The sequence below is a fragment of the Epinephelus lanceolatus genome, chromosome 21 (assembly GCF_041903045.1).
Source record: "Epinephelus lanceolatus isolate andai-2023 chromosome 21, ASM4190304v1, whole genome shotgun sequence".
NCBI lineage: Eukaryota > Metazoa > Chordata > Actinopteri > Perciformes > Serranidae > Epinephelus > Epinephelus lanceolatus.
This window is the reverse complement of record NC_135754.1, coordinates 22,569,215-22,585,226: the sequence shown is the minus strand read 5'-3', so window position 1 is coordinate 22,585,226 and position 16,012 is coordinate 22,569,215. Positions and strand designations below refer to the sequence as shown.

Here is a 16,012-nt window from a genome sequence, read left to right as displayed (position 1 = left end):
TTAAATTAATTCTACCCCAACAAGCCAAGAGAGAAATTCTGTATCAATATTATTACGTATTCTAATTAAGGGCATAGGTTTCCTTTCAGTGTTGGGGAGGACACATGAGATGGAGGGTTTGGGTCCAGGCATGCTGGTGTATTTTTATGCACCAGTTTGTGCATTTTCTGCATTGATTTATGGAGTAAATGTCTTTAATATTGTTTTTAAAAAGTCCTCTGCTACCTTCATGGTTTTATGCACATGTTCTAAATGTTGAGGGGGATGTGCCATCTGTGTCCCTGTGAAATCTACACCCATCATCCCAATAGCAGAAGAAGAAGATAATATACTTTATTAATCCTGAGGGGAAGTTTTTTTTTACGCTTTGTTTTTTATTTATTTTTTTTATTTAACCTTTATTTAACCAGGCAAGTCATTAAGAACAAATTCTTACCTACAATAGCGGCCTGACAAAAGGCAAGAGCCTCTTGAGGAGAAGGGGACAGGGATTAGAGGGGTATCAACACACAGGCCTGAAATACACACACGCACAAACAGGACCTATACATGCATTAAATGGAGAGATGTCAGAGTGAGGGCGCTGCTCATGGACAGGCGCTCCTAGCAGTTGGGGGTTCAGTGTCTTGCTCAGGGGCACCTTGGCAGTGTCCAGGAGGTGAGCTGGTGCCTCTTCATCTACCAGTCTACAGTCTATACTGGGGACTTGAGCTGGTGACCCTCCAGTTCCCAAGTCAAATCACTATGGACTGAGCTACTGCCGCCCCAATATGTTATATGAAAGTATGAAGTCTGAAAGATTCTTAGTAAAAGGTAGTTTTGATATATATGTTTTCTGATAATACTTGTGCTCTTTAAAATTAAATCAATTTTACTGGACTCTTATTTGTAACCTAGTATTTTTTGACTGTTACTTACGGCAAGAGTAATTGAGTAATTCTTTCAGTGATTCCTCTATAAAAATAATTCTGAAGAAGAACGAGAAGACATGACAGATCAGAAGCGTTTGAAAATTATTGAAATAAAATACCAGAAAGTAACATATACATTCAAAGAAATAACATTAAGTCATGTGAGAAACAAAATGTTGTACTTTTGAAGACATGTTTTGGAAAATGATTAAGCTGACCTTGAAATGTTAACCCAAAAGTAACCTGGGCACAATATTTATGAACATCTCTTTCTTGTATTTTAGATTTTACATACTAATATTATTATTACTATATTATTAATAAAATTAGCATTATCATTATTTGTAATTCTGTTTTGAAAGGTTATACAAAGAAAGTTAGTGTTATTATACATATATATTATCATATTATTGTGGGTTTATGTTATTAAAATAAAGTGAAGCTTTAAAAAAAAATGTTTTTTCTGTGATTCGTGTCTTGTTTTTGTCTTTATTTATATTTTACAGTATTGCGTGATTTATTCCGGATTTATTGTGGGCGGCTTCTTATTATAACGCTGTGGGTGTGACTGACATCACCACGTGACCGCGTTTCAGCCAATCAGGAGCCAGCACCGATGTGTAACCAGTCGCCAGATTATGGTGCGACAGGACGTTTGAGAGTGAGGTGGCAACTGGCGGCGGCAGACTCCGGTACGAGAAGAAGTAGCAACTCTTTAGCTGTGTCGTTTCTGACCGGGACACGACCGCTGTACTCCGTGGAGGTGCTTCTTTCATTGACAAGGTAACTGTTTCCGTTAAATCCTCTGTGAAAGTCACCGTCAGTTAGCTTCGGCAGTTAGCTAGCTGCTGTTTGCAGCAGTGTGAAGCTACAGCAGTTAGCACGTCAGTCAGGCAGTCAGGACTTCCCGGTTAGCGGATGTGAGATGCTCCCTGCCAAAAACTGCAGTCACTGCCCTCCTGACAGAAACAGGACACACACAGCTGTTTTCTGTGGTATTTCCACTGCTGTTAATGTTTTAAATAGAGTTAAAGTGGATTCAATTGACTCGTAGCTCGTCGGGGAAAAAAGCAGAAGTCATATTAACCACAAACACAGGCTAATTTAACCTCACATCATCTCCTTTCCCTTCACTTAACTCCGTGGGTTTTGCTACACACACCAGGAAGTTGCTCCTTATTCACGCACAGCTCGTCAAGCTAAAGTTATTAAACTTGCTCGGCTAGCTAGCAGAGGCTGTGGGGTGGGTGTGGTAGCCGATACAGGAGCTTCATTCACTTGGTCTGACGCACATGATGTAACAGTTTGCACAAGAAAAGTGATGCTAGCTCTCATCACACAGCAGCTGTGTCTGAGGCAGCACCCCCTCTCTGCCCCCTGTGCTGCTGCCTCCACATCCAGTCCCCTCCATCCCAGGAGCACGTACACTGACACATATTTCACGGCCAGATAATTTCAAACAATAGACTGGGTCCGTGGATTATGGCAGACTAAATACTGGGACATCTGGCTCTGCAGACATGACAGGATAGTGTGCTTAGCTAAATCCTGGCCAGACTCCCCCAAGTTAGATGTCACAGACATGTTTTGCAGACTGTGTTGCAGGTGCCATAAAGTCAGGAGCTGAAATGAAACCACCATAAAATGCTATCAGCCACACAAAGGCAGAGGAGATAGGATGCATGATATCAAGGCTCGCTGCTTATCTATGTTTGGTTTGTCGTGGTGGTGAAGGTACTTCATGAACCTGTTTGGGCCGTTTCACACACTGCGTTCCAGCCAGGGGTTGTGTCTTTTAAATTTGAGCTTGGCACTTGGCCGAAGGAAACCTATAAATATATAGGTGTATGTTTGTGGTAATTGAGGCAGCATTGGCAGCACTGTGTTGGCTGAGCAGGTCTGACAACATGCAATGATGTTTGAATGTCAAGACAATTAGTAAAACTTGTTATCTTTGTGTAGGCTCATCTAATCCTTCCGTGTTGTCATGACACTCACACTGCTAACTTTAATACAATACCTTGCAAAAAATATTGAAATTTGATACAGTTTTTGATGCCAAAGGGAAAATTGGGCAAAATTGAGAATATCACAATATTTTCATCCAAATACCTCCATGGATATTGTGACAATATCGTAGGGTTGACTATTTGTGCTTTCAAAACTATTTACAAAGTGAGATATTTGATAAATAATCAGCAGTAACGTGGATATAATGGCTACGTGCGAAAAGGCAGCTAGAACAGTGTGGTAATCATTCATTCATTTTCTCTACCTGATTATCCTGTTAGGGGTTGCGGGGGAGCTGGAGCCTATCCCAGCTGACATTGGGTGACAGCAGGGTACACCCTGGACAGGTCACCAGACTATCACAGGGCTGACACATAGAGACACACAACCATTCACACTAACATTCACACCTACGGGCAATTTAGAGTCACCAATTAACCTGCACATCTATGGACTGTGGGAGGAAGCCGGAGTACCTCGAGAAAACCCACGCTGACACAGGGACAACATGCAAACTCCACACAGAAAGGCTCTCCAACCCCGGGGTTCGCACCAATGCTACAAGAATGCTAACCACTGCATCACTATGCCGCCCACTTTACTGTAATGCAGCCTTTAAAACCAATATTGATATTGCACAGCCATAATTCACATCTTTCCTCAGATACATGCATTGTTTTTAAATTCCCAAACATGTTTAACGCCAAGTTGTGATAGCTTTTATTATGTGAGACTACATTAACATGTATTTGGATGTAGATATACAGTAATGAGAGTTTCTTGCCTGTTTTTGTGGATCGTTTATTATTTTTGTCCCTGATTTAACATAATTGCTAGAACGTGAACATGCCTTTGAGTTTGGCCTCAGTGTGATTCAGTTATCTCTTTGGCTTCATGTCTGTGGCATGAAATTAAAGGTGATGTATCAAAACTGCTGTAGTTATTGTGTTGCATTAGTGTTTATTTTTCAGCGGCTGTTTAGATGCTGCTTGTTTTTGTCAGTTCAAAAACTAAAGGCACTATCTAATGAATGTTTTTTAACTGGCCCGTGATTGAGGCTGGTGGGTAAGGGAATACAGATGCACCGAATCAGTTTTTTCAGGTTCAATACCGATCCCGATGCTGTGGCTTTGAGTATCAGCCGATACCCGATGCCGATCCAATACCATGGTTGACCTAAAAGGCTATATACCTTTACATGTAGAACAGAAAAGACTAGAGGCATCAGGCATTGATGACTACACAGTTCTTTCCTAAGATAAACAAGATGAAACAGATTAATGCAATGATGAACTATTTATTTTTAGCAAAAATAAACAATTGTGCAACAGCAGTTGACATAGTGTGAAATACCTCCACACAGCAGATTCTCTCCTTCGCTCCATGACCAATGACGTAGCTCGCGTTGCAATAGATTTAAAGGGAAAGGATCGCCTCAGGTATAGGTTGCGTTTTCCGATACCCGATCCATCTATTTTGATGATATCGGGGCTGATATTCGATCCAGATATCGGATTGGCGCATCCCTATAAGGGAGATCGTTCCTTTGCCGTAGCTGCTCCAAAGCTCTGGAGTAGCCTTCCGCTGTCAAACAAATCCTCCCCCTCCACTGACACTTTCAAGACAAATCTTAAAACGTTCATGTTTTCAATGGCCTTATGTTGAGTGTAGTGGTTTTAATATTTTAGTATTTTGTTAATCTTTTTACGTTTGTAATTGTTCCTCCCGGTGTTATTCTGTTTTATATTTGTGTACATTTTATGTTGCTATATATTTGTGTGTCATTTTTTTATTTTGTACAGCACTTTGGTCAACTGCGTTTTTTTCTAAATTTGCTGTATATATAAACTTGATTTGATACTCAGTTTAGAGTGATATGAAACAGACAAAAACAGCAAATCTTTACATTTTGAGAAGCTGGGACCGGAAGATTGTTGCCATTTTTGACAGAAACAATTAACCAACCTGCAGATAAATTTTCTGGTGATCGACTAATCATTTCAGCTCTAGCTACGTCTTTTTCATGGTATTTTGTCTTTCTGTGTTTTTCAATTTTTTCTCACATTCACTAAATGATTAATCTGTAAGTTGTCAACTGTCTATTAATCGCCAACTAATTTGATAATAGATTAATCGGTGTGAGTAATCCTCGCAATTCTCCTAATTCCAGCTCCTTAAAAGTGAATATTTTCTGGGGCGTCGGTGGCTTGGTGGTGGAGCGGGCGCCCCATGTGTAGGGCTGTTGCCGCGGCGGCCCGGGTTCGGGTCCGGCTTGTGGCCCTTTGCTGCATGTCATCCCCCCTCTCTCTCTCTCCCCCTTTCGCGCTTACCTGTCCTGTCCAATAAAGGCAAAATGGCCAAAAAATATCTTTAAAAAAAAAAAAGTGAATATTTTCTGGTTTCTTTACTCATCTATCACAGTAAACTGAATGTCTTTGGGTTGTGGACAAAACAAGACTTTTGAGGACGTCATGTTGGGTTTTGGGAAACACTGAGCGACATTTTTCGCCATTTTCTGACATTTTCTAGACCAAACTAATCGATTAATCAAGAAACAGTGAAAATAATTGTTAGTCACAGCCTTAATATCCCTGTTAAACACAAACTGGTTTGTTGAGCGAAGGAAAGTGAGTTATCATTTTGATTATTCACTACCGTCTCCTCTATGAACAGTATGTGATGACAATTTGACAGTTTATAGCTGACTTAGTGAATATATAACAATACTGAGGAGGTGCAGAAAGAATGATCATAGTGTGGATCTCAGATTTCTAGGAGTAATTAAGCTGTCATCAGTCACATAAGAACCTTAAAACTCAGCATTGTTAATGTTTAATCTGCACTTTTTCCGGTGGCTAACTTTGTTCGTACCCCAAACAGACGAATTATTCTCTCAGATGAATGAAGGCATTTATGCTCACTAATATCAAGATAAGCAGAGAGGAGCTATGATGAGCTGGTAAATGTAGGATTTATTATCCCTGAAGGATATTATTTTATGCAGTTTCAAAGACAAGCTCATTTTCAGCTGTTTAAAGCTCGGGTGCACTGAATCAGCTGTTGATCTTGGACCTGAGTGGTTTCAAGTACGGTTTGGATGTCGTCGTCGGTCGAGGGTGTTGGATAAAAGTGCGGCCATGCAGCAGATATGGAATACTTTCGCAGTTTATCTCAGTTTGTAGCAAAGGATTTGTCGCTGTGAAAACCTCAAACACAGATAAGTGTTGCTGGCAAAGCTTTAGAGGGGCACTTGGCTTGAATTTAATTAAATATGTAACCCATTAGATGAAGGCTAGACTTCTCAGACTGGCTTTGTGAGACATTATTGTGCAGCGGTGTAAAGTCCCCCTCCCCTCACCCCTGTTAATATCCAGTTAAATGTCTGGCGTTAACTGAACTGATTTGCATCTGTGCAAAGTTTGTCGCTAGAGGTGTTTTCACATTCTTTGACTACAATGTCTGTGCACTTCCCTAAAATCTGAGATTCGAATGACTGCAGGCAAGCTGGATTAGGTCTGTCACAAATACAAAAGCCAAATGATGTCTGATACGGGACACAGTTATGCTGGAGGAACAGCAGCTAAGAAACCTGAAACCTCCAGCACGGAGCAGAGTTAGTATTAGCATAGTGAAAGTTTGACAGCATGGTAGAGTGTGCGGCCCTTCTACGTAAACCAGACCCACTGTATAAGATATTACTGTATGTTTCACAAGCAGTAATCTTTGTTAGCAACTGCCAGTTAGCTTACAAGCTTGCTAGGCATGCAATAACCCCCATCTTGGTTAAAAATCAGAATTGACTTGGCCTGTACTCTTGTGTGCTCAAAATGTGCCTATGCTTGTTTTGTTGTTTGTTTCTCCCATCAATATATGATGATGATGATGTATGTAATTAACTGTCGGTCTCCCTGTCCCAAAGGTCCTGTGCTATCCAGCGCTGCCATGTCGGCGAAAGCCATCTCAGAGCAGACAGGAAAAGACTTCTTGTACAAGTACATCTGCACCACAGCGGCCGTACAGAACCGCTTCCGCTATGCCAGTGTCACCGCTGAGACCGACTGGGGCCGCCTCACACAGGAGCATCCGTGGCTGCTGACGGAGGTGAGGCTGCTGCGACGGGCTCAACACAAGAGCCTTGTGCTCGCCTGTCTTGGTTTTAGGTTGTCTCCTAAGCTTGTGGAGGGATATTGAAATCATGAGGCTAATTACATGCTGTATGTCACTGAAACTCTTGACATAATGTCATTATGATCACAGTGGCATGTGACTGTGCATTTAGATGCAATAAAAGAGTGTACTTGTGGAAATGTTTAAAGACATTAGAGCTAAACTATTCAGCTTATGTCTTGTTATACACCAAAATTACTTTAGTAGCATAAGCAGATACCACATATCTCTGAGGCTGTGTTTGACATTTTGAATGAAGCTAGGGTGAATGAATGGATGAAGAGCGCTCTCGCCATTAACTTACAGCTGAAACAAGAACATTTCCCCCCTTATTTAAACCAGTGGTTCCCAACTGGTCCTCCTTTGTCATTAGTTAAAGGTCCACATGGTGTAATTTTTTCAGTATCATACTTGTGTGTGGCCATGTCGTTGAGCTAGTTTGCTGTCTCTGTCAAGTAGCCATCCCTTAGTGGGTCACTCTACAGCAAGAAACAGCACTTGAAAATAAAAGCTCTGTGCCGGAAATTCACTGTACTTCCAAGATTAAGTGTGTTTTTCCAAACTTGATGTGTTCACGAGTCACTCCATTTTGAAAGGACCACAGCTCACTTTTGTACCAGGACACACCAGTTGGGAACCACTGGTTTAAGCTATCGTTGTGTGTGCACTTAATTTAAATTTATTGTCAAGTACTACCTGCTGACAGAGAGCTTGTCATATTATTTGTGATGGGGAAACTGTGTGATACCAGCATCATATTTTAGCCTGGTATCAGTTTCGTTTGTCACACTAGTATTGATACCTACCTGTGGCTGATCTGTCCTCCACCTGCTTCCTCTGTAGCGGCTCGTTGTGAAGCCAGATCAACTCATCAAGCGGCGCGGGAAGCTCGGGCTGGTGGGCATCAACCTGGACCTGGACGGTGTCCGGGACTGGCTCAAACCCCGCCTCATGAAAGAGACCACTGTGAGTTGAATGTAACCTGTCTTTTTTAGTGAGCATTTAGACCAGCAGTTGTCAACTGGTGGCTCGTGGGCCACATACAGCTCAGCAAAGCTTCCCATAAGGCCTGCAGAATATTAATGAAATCATAAAATGTGAGAAGGACAACATGCGTTACTGTTTTTATAATATCTAGCTTTTTTTATTCTTATATCGAAGCAATCCCAAAGACAATGGGGATGGAAATGATTTTATTCAGTCAGCTTATTTCAAGCTTATTATTGACCCACAGCCCTCAGGGCAGGTTTGGGTGAGATTACTAGAAACATCATGCCTTATTAATTATTAATAATTTACAGGAACATAGTGTGCCATAGTTTACCTTCCACCTTCTCTACCCCTCTCTCTGTCACACACACACACACACGCCACAGCACTTAGTCTTTCTGTCCATGTTCCAGTTCGCACAGTTGTGGTGTATTAACCCACATTTTTGCTGGTTGCGTGTTTTAGATGGCATAGCTGAAGCTGAAACCAACTTCCATCTTTAATAAATAGAAATGCGGCATGTGCCAAATCTTAACACAGGTGTGGGGACAAACTCTCATTTGACATTTTGTTTTTTTTTCCCCTACAAGCTCTTATTTAAAATTTCCTTTAATTTTTTTCCCATGGTCCGTGCAGCCCACACAGTGTCTGCTTAGAAAAATTCTGTCCCTAATACAAATGCAGTTGACATGCCCTGTTGTAGATCAAAATCAGCTCAGAATTATCTTTAGAGACAATGAAATATGATCCTGGTAGTCAAGCTGGAGTAACAGATCCAAAAGATTGACAGTTTTTCAACACCGCACAGTTGTTAATACTTGAGGAAGGATTTAACATATCTGTAAAGTTATTGTTTGTTGTGACAATCACCAAGTTAAACACCTTAATTTGCGCCTCATGTTACAAAGTTATCTTCCAGAAATATGTACTCAGACGTGTTTGATTTGATTATTTTTCATGCAGGTCTGACGTTGGTTTAAACAAAACTGTCTTGTCTTGTGAAGGACCAGCAATTTTTTTTCTCAGTATCCCTATTTAAAATAACATAATTTAATCTTCTCAGATAAAATACTTACTCTGCCGGTGTACCAGCTCACCCATAACTTTTTTCCATCTCTTTGTCATATGTTTGAAATAACACTTTATTATCCCCCATGATAGAAATTTGTCACATAGCAGCAGACATAACACTGATTTGTTTTTATGTGATGTTATAAAAAACACAAAGAAAATTCATTAAGACAAGGCATTGCATTTTAGATATGCTCGACACAGGATCCCTCCCTCCGCCACAGTGTGGTTTTACAGACTAATTATGTCGTAAATTAAGATAACAGTGCAGGCTAACAGTCACACCCACTTAGTAAATGACACGACTGCCACATTGTCTTTGTACAGCATCTGAAGAGATGTCGAGTCAGAATATTTTTGACTCTTTACCCATGTCGGTCTATAAGTTAAATTTTGTTACTCTTTAGCTTACTGCACTGCGCACCAACTGAGTGTGGTGGAAGCTAGTTAGCTAGTAGCGCCACTGATTGGCAAATGCCACTAGTAACACCGTCCTGACCCAACAGCGTTGATGTGGAAACATTGTACCCACCCTCTGGTGTCCCCCCGGTCGCCCCAGTGAGTAAACGGCTCAGTTTTGAGCTGCAGACCCTCTTTACATTGTTGAGCATCACAGTTAGCTCTGTTAGCACTGTTAGCAGTATCAGCAAGGCTAACACAGTTAATAATGCTAAAGGGGTTTTGAGGCTCAGAAAGAAGCAGCTTACCCAACGGGGGCGACATGAGAAGAGCCTGGAGGGTGGCTACCATGTTTCTGCAGTAGCACCATCCCACCACCGGTATGTCGTTACCAGCAGTAATCACTGAATGAGCAGCACTGTTAGCTAGCTCCCATCTGGTGCACAATGCAGAGCGGCCAAGGCTAACATTCAGTGTTGCCAACTTAGCGACTTTGTCGCTATAATTAGTGACTTTTTTCAGACCCCTCTAGCGACTCTTTTTCAAAAAAGCGACTAGCGACAAATCTGGCGACTTTTTCTGATGTTATTGAAGACTTCTGGAGACTCTGTTGTGAGAGCACGTATCATTCTTATTCTTCTCAACGAGCAGCGGATGCTACCGTGGACTCCTCTCTCGCCCCAAATCACTCACAGACAGTCCAGTCCTCCCTCCCAGCAGCAGTCAGAGCAGGAGACGTTAACCCCTCCACGTCCAGACTGCAAGTGAATCGCGCATGCGCGGAACCGCTGCTGGCCGATCTATCGCTCAGATTCCGGCGTGGTTTACAGTCAGGGCGGGATGTAAATGTAAAATTTTCTTTGTCTAATATAAATCACTGAAAGAAGGTTCATTTGTAGTTATTTAGTATGTAGTTACATATTCAGGGTGTTTTTTTACTCAGTTTTTGTCTCTCCCACGACGTTATTCCTCTCTCCTACAGCAGCCATTACAATTACATGCATATGGACAATTATGCAAATTAGGCGATGACGTCATTTAGCGACTTCTAGCGACTTTTAGGACAGCCAATAGCTACTTTTCTTACTGAGGAGTTGGCAACAGTACTAACATTAGCCAACCAGTGGAGACCAGAGGGTGGGCAGTGGGCACAATGTTTCATAGCCGTTGACCCGGCTAGATGGCTGTCAGCAAACACCCTTTGCATTGTTGACCATCACAGTTAGCTCTTTTAGCCCTGTTAGCAGTGTCAGTTAGGCTGGTGGTGCTAACATATTTAACAATGCTAAAGGGGTTTTGAGGCTTAGAATGAAGCAGCTTACCCAACTGGGGCAACATGGGGACAGCCCAGAGGGTGGCTATCATGTTTCCACAGCAACACCGTCCCACCACCGGTACATTGTTACCAGCAGTATTTGGCAAATGAGCAGTGTTGTTAGCAAGCTCCTTCCAGACTTGGGTGGTGCACAGTGAAGAGCAGCCAAGGCTAACATTTGCTAACCAGTGGAGACCAGAGGGTGGGCAGTGGGTGCTATGTTTCCAAATGTTGACCTGGCTCGACAGACATTAAAATTTCACATTGTCTAAATAGATATTGCTCAAAAACAGGCACTCACGTTCACTCAGTCAATGGAGCACCAGACTGAAAGGAAAGGCCTTTTGTATTCCATGTCATTTTGTGTTTTGTTTCTCACAAAATTAGCAGAAAGATAATGGATAATAAGTGTCTGGGTATCAAAAATAAAATTAACCACAACTGACATCCCTAAATGAGAATGTAGGCTACAGTTCCTTGTCTGTCAGTCCCAGCATATGGACCTGATATATGAAGAAGGTGTCTTTGTCCAGTGCCTGAGGCCAAGGGCTTATGTTTAGATCTGCCAGGTCAAAGGTTATATAATTCCAGTGGAGGAGGGGGGTCTATTCCTGTCCAAACATGAAAACATGTGCTACACTTCAAAACAGGCTGTCACGGTACCCCCAGATTAGTGAATATATGTGCCAGCTATGCCATTTATCTTTGCTTTTTTAATATCATGTGCTCTAAGCTTAATAAACAAATGTAATGTGAACATATAAAAGTATAATCATGTAAACAACACAGGGTATTTAATGGTTACAAAACATAAAACAGGTAAATCAAATCTGGGAGCCTGGGACAGCACTTCTACTTACACTTACAACTTTAATTTGAGCTATAACAAGATGAGTTTGATGTGTGTGTGGTTTGTGACATAATGTGTTTGTCTTGAATAGATTGGTAAGGCAAAGGGCGTGCTGAAGAATTTCCTCATCGAGCCGTTTGTCCCACACCCTCAGGTAACGTATGCTAGTATCTTGTGTTTCAACATTCCACATCCTGTTGGTTATGAAGGCCACAACAGGTTTATTTTCAGAGCCTTTAATTATGCCTACACCCAAATAGTCATAGGTCAATGAAACCTCCATGGCCAGGATACAAAAATGATCTTGTGTGTCGTGTATTTAGGTTGGTGTGCATGTGATTAGTTGGCTGATTTCCTCACAGTTTTTTGAGGGTGAATAGTGTTGCAGCATGTGCGTGTGATCTGAATGTGTGAGATAAAAAAAAAGGTTGATTTTGCCAAAATAGGGAACTGGATGTTCGGAACAATATTCAAACAAGCTTGTCAGCCTTTTTGTAAATACAGGAAAATGCACGCTCTACTGTTTGCAAACTAAATATATGAAAATGCGTCTGTGTATCTGTGTGTTTGCTCGAACACTCCTCTGATCCACCCCAGGAGGAGGAGTTCTATGTGTGTATTTATGCCACACGCGAAGGCGACCATGTGCTTTTCCACCACGAGGGCGGAGTGGAGGTGGGCAACGTGGACGCCAAGGCCCAGAGGCTGATGGTTGCAGTGGATGAAAAGCTGAGCGAGGCCCAAGTCACGGAGCAGCTCCTCACACATGTTCCTGATGAAAAGAAAGAGTATGGACACTTCCTTTACTTGTGATATTTATTTTATCCACCCAAGTGAACAGTAAAACAAACTTAGTTGGTTGTAAATGAGACATAAGGATGTTTTTTACCTGTTAAAATACAATAGAACTGTGTATGACAAACTTTGAAGCAGAAAAAAACAGGTGTACAACCTGGTACAGAAAAAGGTTTTAGTCTCTGTTGTAGCAGCAGGCGATACGTCCCTAAGATAATATGATATTTCAGGGTATTTTTGCTATACTGACATTCTTGATGATATCACAAAATACTGAAAAACATTTGATTGTTAATTCCAAGGGCATACAATCGCGACAAAATAAGTACACTATTAAAAAGTTCCTACAAAGATTAAATGGACTGTGAGTTTTTAACACACTCAAACACTGATGGAACAGCCATCGGGGCAATTTGGGGTTCAGTTTCTTGCCCAAGGATGCTTCAACATTCGGACTGGAGAAGCAGGGGATCGAACCACTGATCTTCCGAGTAGTGGACAACCCACTCCAAATCCTGAGCCACAGCTGCCCTGGCTAATATCTTACCCTTTCTTCTTTCACTTTTTGAAAAAATCCAAAAATACTGAGTTGTTTTTTTTCCCACCTCGACCTGTATGCTTTGTCGTTTCTCCTCCACTCTTCTGGCTATGTCACACAGCACTGAAAATCAGACCCAGGCACACATAGAGCCCTGCGTTTATTTTGACCAGAGAGGGGTGTTGTGATATTCTGGTATTCACTACAACAGTGATATCACAATGATGTCATTATTATGAAATCTTTTGGCTGCTGTAATCGTGTAGTGAAATTGGATATCGTTTCAGCCTCAATTTTTACAGTCCATGATGTTACAAAGACTAACATTCACTCATCCAAATGTTTTGTCAAGTATTACCTACAGTAGGCTTACATTATGACAAGCTTATGACAAATGATGTGGAGCTGCCGAGTCCCGCATGCACACAGGAGATAGAAGCAGCAGGTTGCTAAAAGAGTCAGTAGTCTCAGACGCCCAGGCCTGACAATGCCACTGATATCACACTACTGAAGTTGCTCACCTTTTTGGAACTAACTACAGTATGATATCATTACATCAGCAAGTTGGAATATTGCCATTATCACAACATGAAAATCCAAAATGGTAATGGCCAAAATGTCAAACTGGAGGCTTCAAAACAGGAGTCTACAAACCAATGGGTGACATCACAGTGGCTATGTGCATTATTTTTAAGCAGCTAACCCTGACTTTAACTGAATAATTCTGTCCTTCAGCTTCATTTCAGAGAGACTTATATAAGAGGCGCTCACCCTCATGAGCTTCAGATATTATACAGTGATAACCAGCAATGTTTTATATCATGATCTTTAATTATTGTCCCACCTATCAGTCAGTAGAAACCTGGTCGTTGTGGACTTTATGTACTAGTTTGTTCCTTTATTTTTCTGCCAATGATTCAGAGAGTCTCTCTGTCTTCAGTGTAGTTTGTGTGTACTTTGCTGTTATGTGACCTTGTGTAGTGTTTTCCAAGTTTCACCCCCAGTGTGCAGAGAACATGCTGATCTCTCTTGTAATCAGAATAACATTTCTGTTTGGAGCTAGTTTCACACAAGCTCAGCATGTGAATCCCAACACTGCTGGACTGTATATATGGCAGCATTTACCAAACGTGATTGGCAATAAAATGTTATTTAATCTGTGGAAAACACATTCATTCAGTGTAGTTTTCTTAATTGACTGCTTGTTTGTTCTTCTTCTTCTTCTTGAAGAGTCTTGGCCAGTTTTATAGTCGGTCTCTTCAACTTGTATGAGGACCTCTACTTCACCTACCTTGAGATCAACCCTATAGGTACGTTTTTCTTATCTTCAGAGACACATGCATCTCTACTGTGTGTATTTATATCTATTTTTAGGACTCTTAGGAGCAAGATCTGGTGTTTATACTTAAATTTGAGAACATGAGAAAGTGTTTTATCACTGTAGCAGCTCCATCTGTGCATTAATAATTCAAGAGAATGAATTAAGTTCATCAAGAGGATTCATTATCAATTTATGGGAACAAGTTACTAATGTGTGCGCATTAAGAATCAATTTTAAATGATCAGATTCACCCCTGTCACATACTCTTCTGTATCTTTTTTCGTTATTCTTTTATTCTCTTAACAGTCGTCACCAAAGATGGAGTGTACATCCTCGACATGGCAGCTAAGATTGATGCTACAGCAGATTACATCTGCAAGGCTAAATGGGGTGATGTGGAGTTTCCTCCACCCTTTGGCAGAGAAGCATATCCAGAGGTGAGATCTGTGTATGTGTGTATTAAGGTTTATAGGGTTATGATACTGCAGCTTCTTTAAGTAAACAGGTCTTTTTCTCAGTTTAATCATCACAGGTGTAAAAGTTGAACGGTTTGGAGGAGTACCTTTTTTTCCTTGGTCTGCGTACATAATGCATACCCCTTCATTTACTTAAATTGCCATTTGTCAGCAACTGAAGTGCACAAGAAGCTTGAATCTGAGTCTATGCCTCCATCCTTGACCTTACTACCACTATCTGTCCCCTGTAGGAGGCATACATAGCTGATCTGGATGCAAAGAGTGGTGCCAGTCTGAAGCTGACCCTGCTGAACCCTCGCGGTAGGATCTGGACCATGGTGGCTGGAGGAGGGGCTTCAGTGGTCTACAGGTACTCCATTTATCTATAAGGCTTTATATTTAGCGTTTGTAGCTAAAAGAAGCTATTATTATTAAATGAAATATAGACTGTATGTATAATATTCTGTGCCACTGAGCTGTTGCTTGAAACAAAGCAGTCGCTGTCAAATGCAAAAAAAAAAATTGTGCTTTGCATCCAACACCTGTTTGATATTCCTGTTGCCAACTCAGCAGTTTTTGGTTTTAAGGCACCCTGTGGAGATTTTAACCTCCTAGTAGCACTTTGGAGCAGCTTTTTTTAGTTGGGGTCCCTGTTTTGTTTGCGTCCTGCCCATGGTTTTCCCCTATTCCACTGATCTACAGTTGGTCATAATGTGCCACAACCCAGCTGTCAGAAAAAATGTTGGCTTTGTATGTTTCTGCAATCAGGATATGTTACATTTGCACGTTGTTATGTAGCTTAACATTAAAACGTTACATTCCAACAACGCTGTGTTAAATGTGTGTTGATGTTTAGACAGAAACTGCTTGACTAAGGTTAGGAAGTGATCATGTTTCGGCTTAAAATACCACATTTGGGGGGCACATTGCTAGCAGGAAAAGCAGTGATGTCCTGGTAAAAAACAAAGGCTTTTCGTTGAACTTTCCCTGGTAGGTGTCACTATAAAACACCAATGATGGGAGCCTAAAAGCAAAACACAGCACCCACAGCCTAACCCCCTGATGACAAATTCTGCTCATACATTACATAACTTTAGAAATGTTGGTTTGATACGTACAAAACGTGCAAGTGTAACGTATCTTTAGATTTCACAAAATAGCTGGTCACAGGCAAAAGCATTGTCTGTTTG

At 41.3% G+C, this 16,012-nt stretch overlaps 1 protein-coding gene across 4 annotated transcripts in view; it reads left to right on the top strand.

Annotated features, from left to right (window-relative positions):
• Positions 1–1,530: 1,530 nt before the first annotated feature.
• The window catches only part of aclyb (ATP citrate lyase b), a 33,293-nt gene continuing 18,811 nt past the window's right edge, over positions 1,531–16,012 (top strand). For all 4 annotated transcript variants that reach the window (XM_033631712.2, XM_033631711.2, XM_033631710.2 and 1 more), the window contains exons 1-8: positions 1,531–1,694; positions 6,841–7,022; positions 7,932–8,054; positions 11,805–11,867; positions 12,311–12,501; positions 14,277–14,356; positions 14,674–14,804; positions 15,074–15,192. In XM_033631712.2, the coding sequence (XP_033487603.1) occupies positions 6,864–7,022; positions 7,932–8,054; positions 11,805–11,867; positions 12,311–12,501; positions 14,277–14,356; positions 14,674–14,804; positions 15,074–15,192 (866 nt within the window). In that variant the 5' untranslated portion in view covers positions 1,531–1,694; positions 6,841–6,863. The remainder of the gene's footprint in view (positions 1,695–6,840; positions 7,023–7,931; positions 8,055–11,804; positions 11,868–12,310; positions 12,502–14,276; positions 14,357–14,673; positions 14,805–15,073; positions 15,193–16,012) is intronic.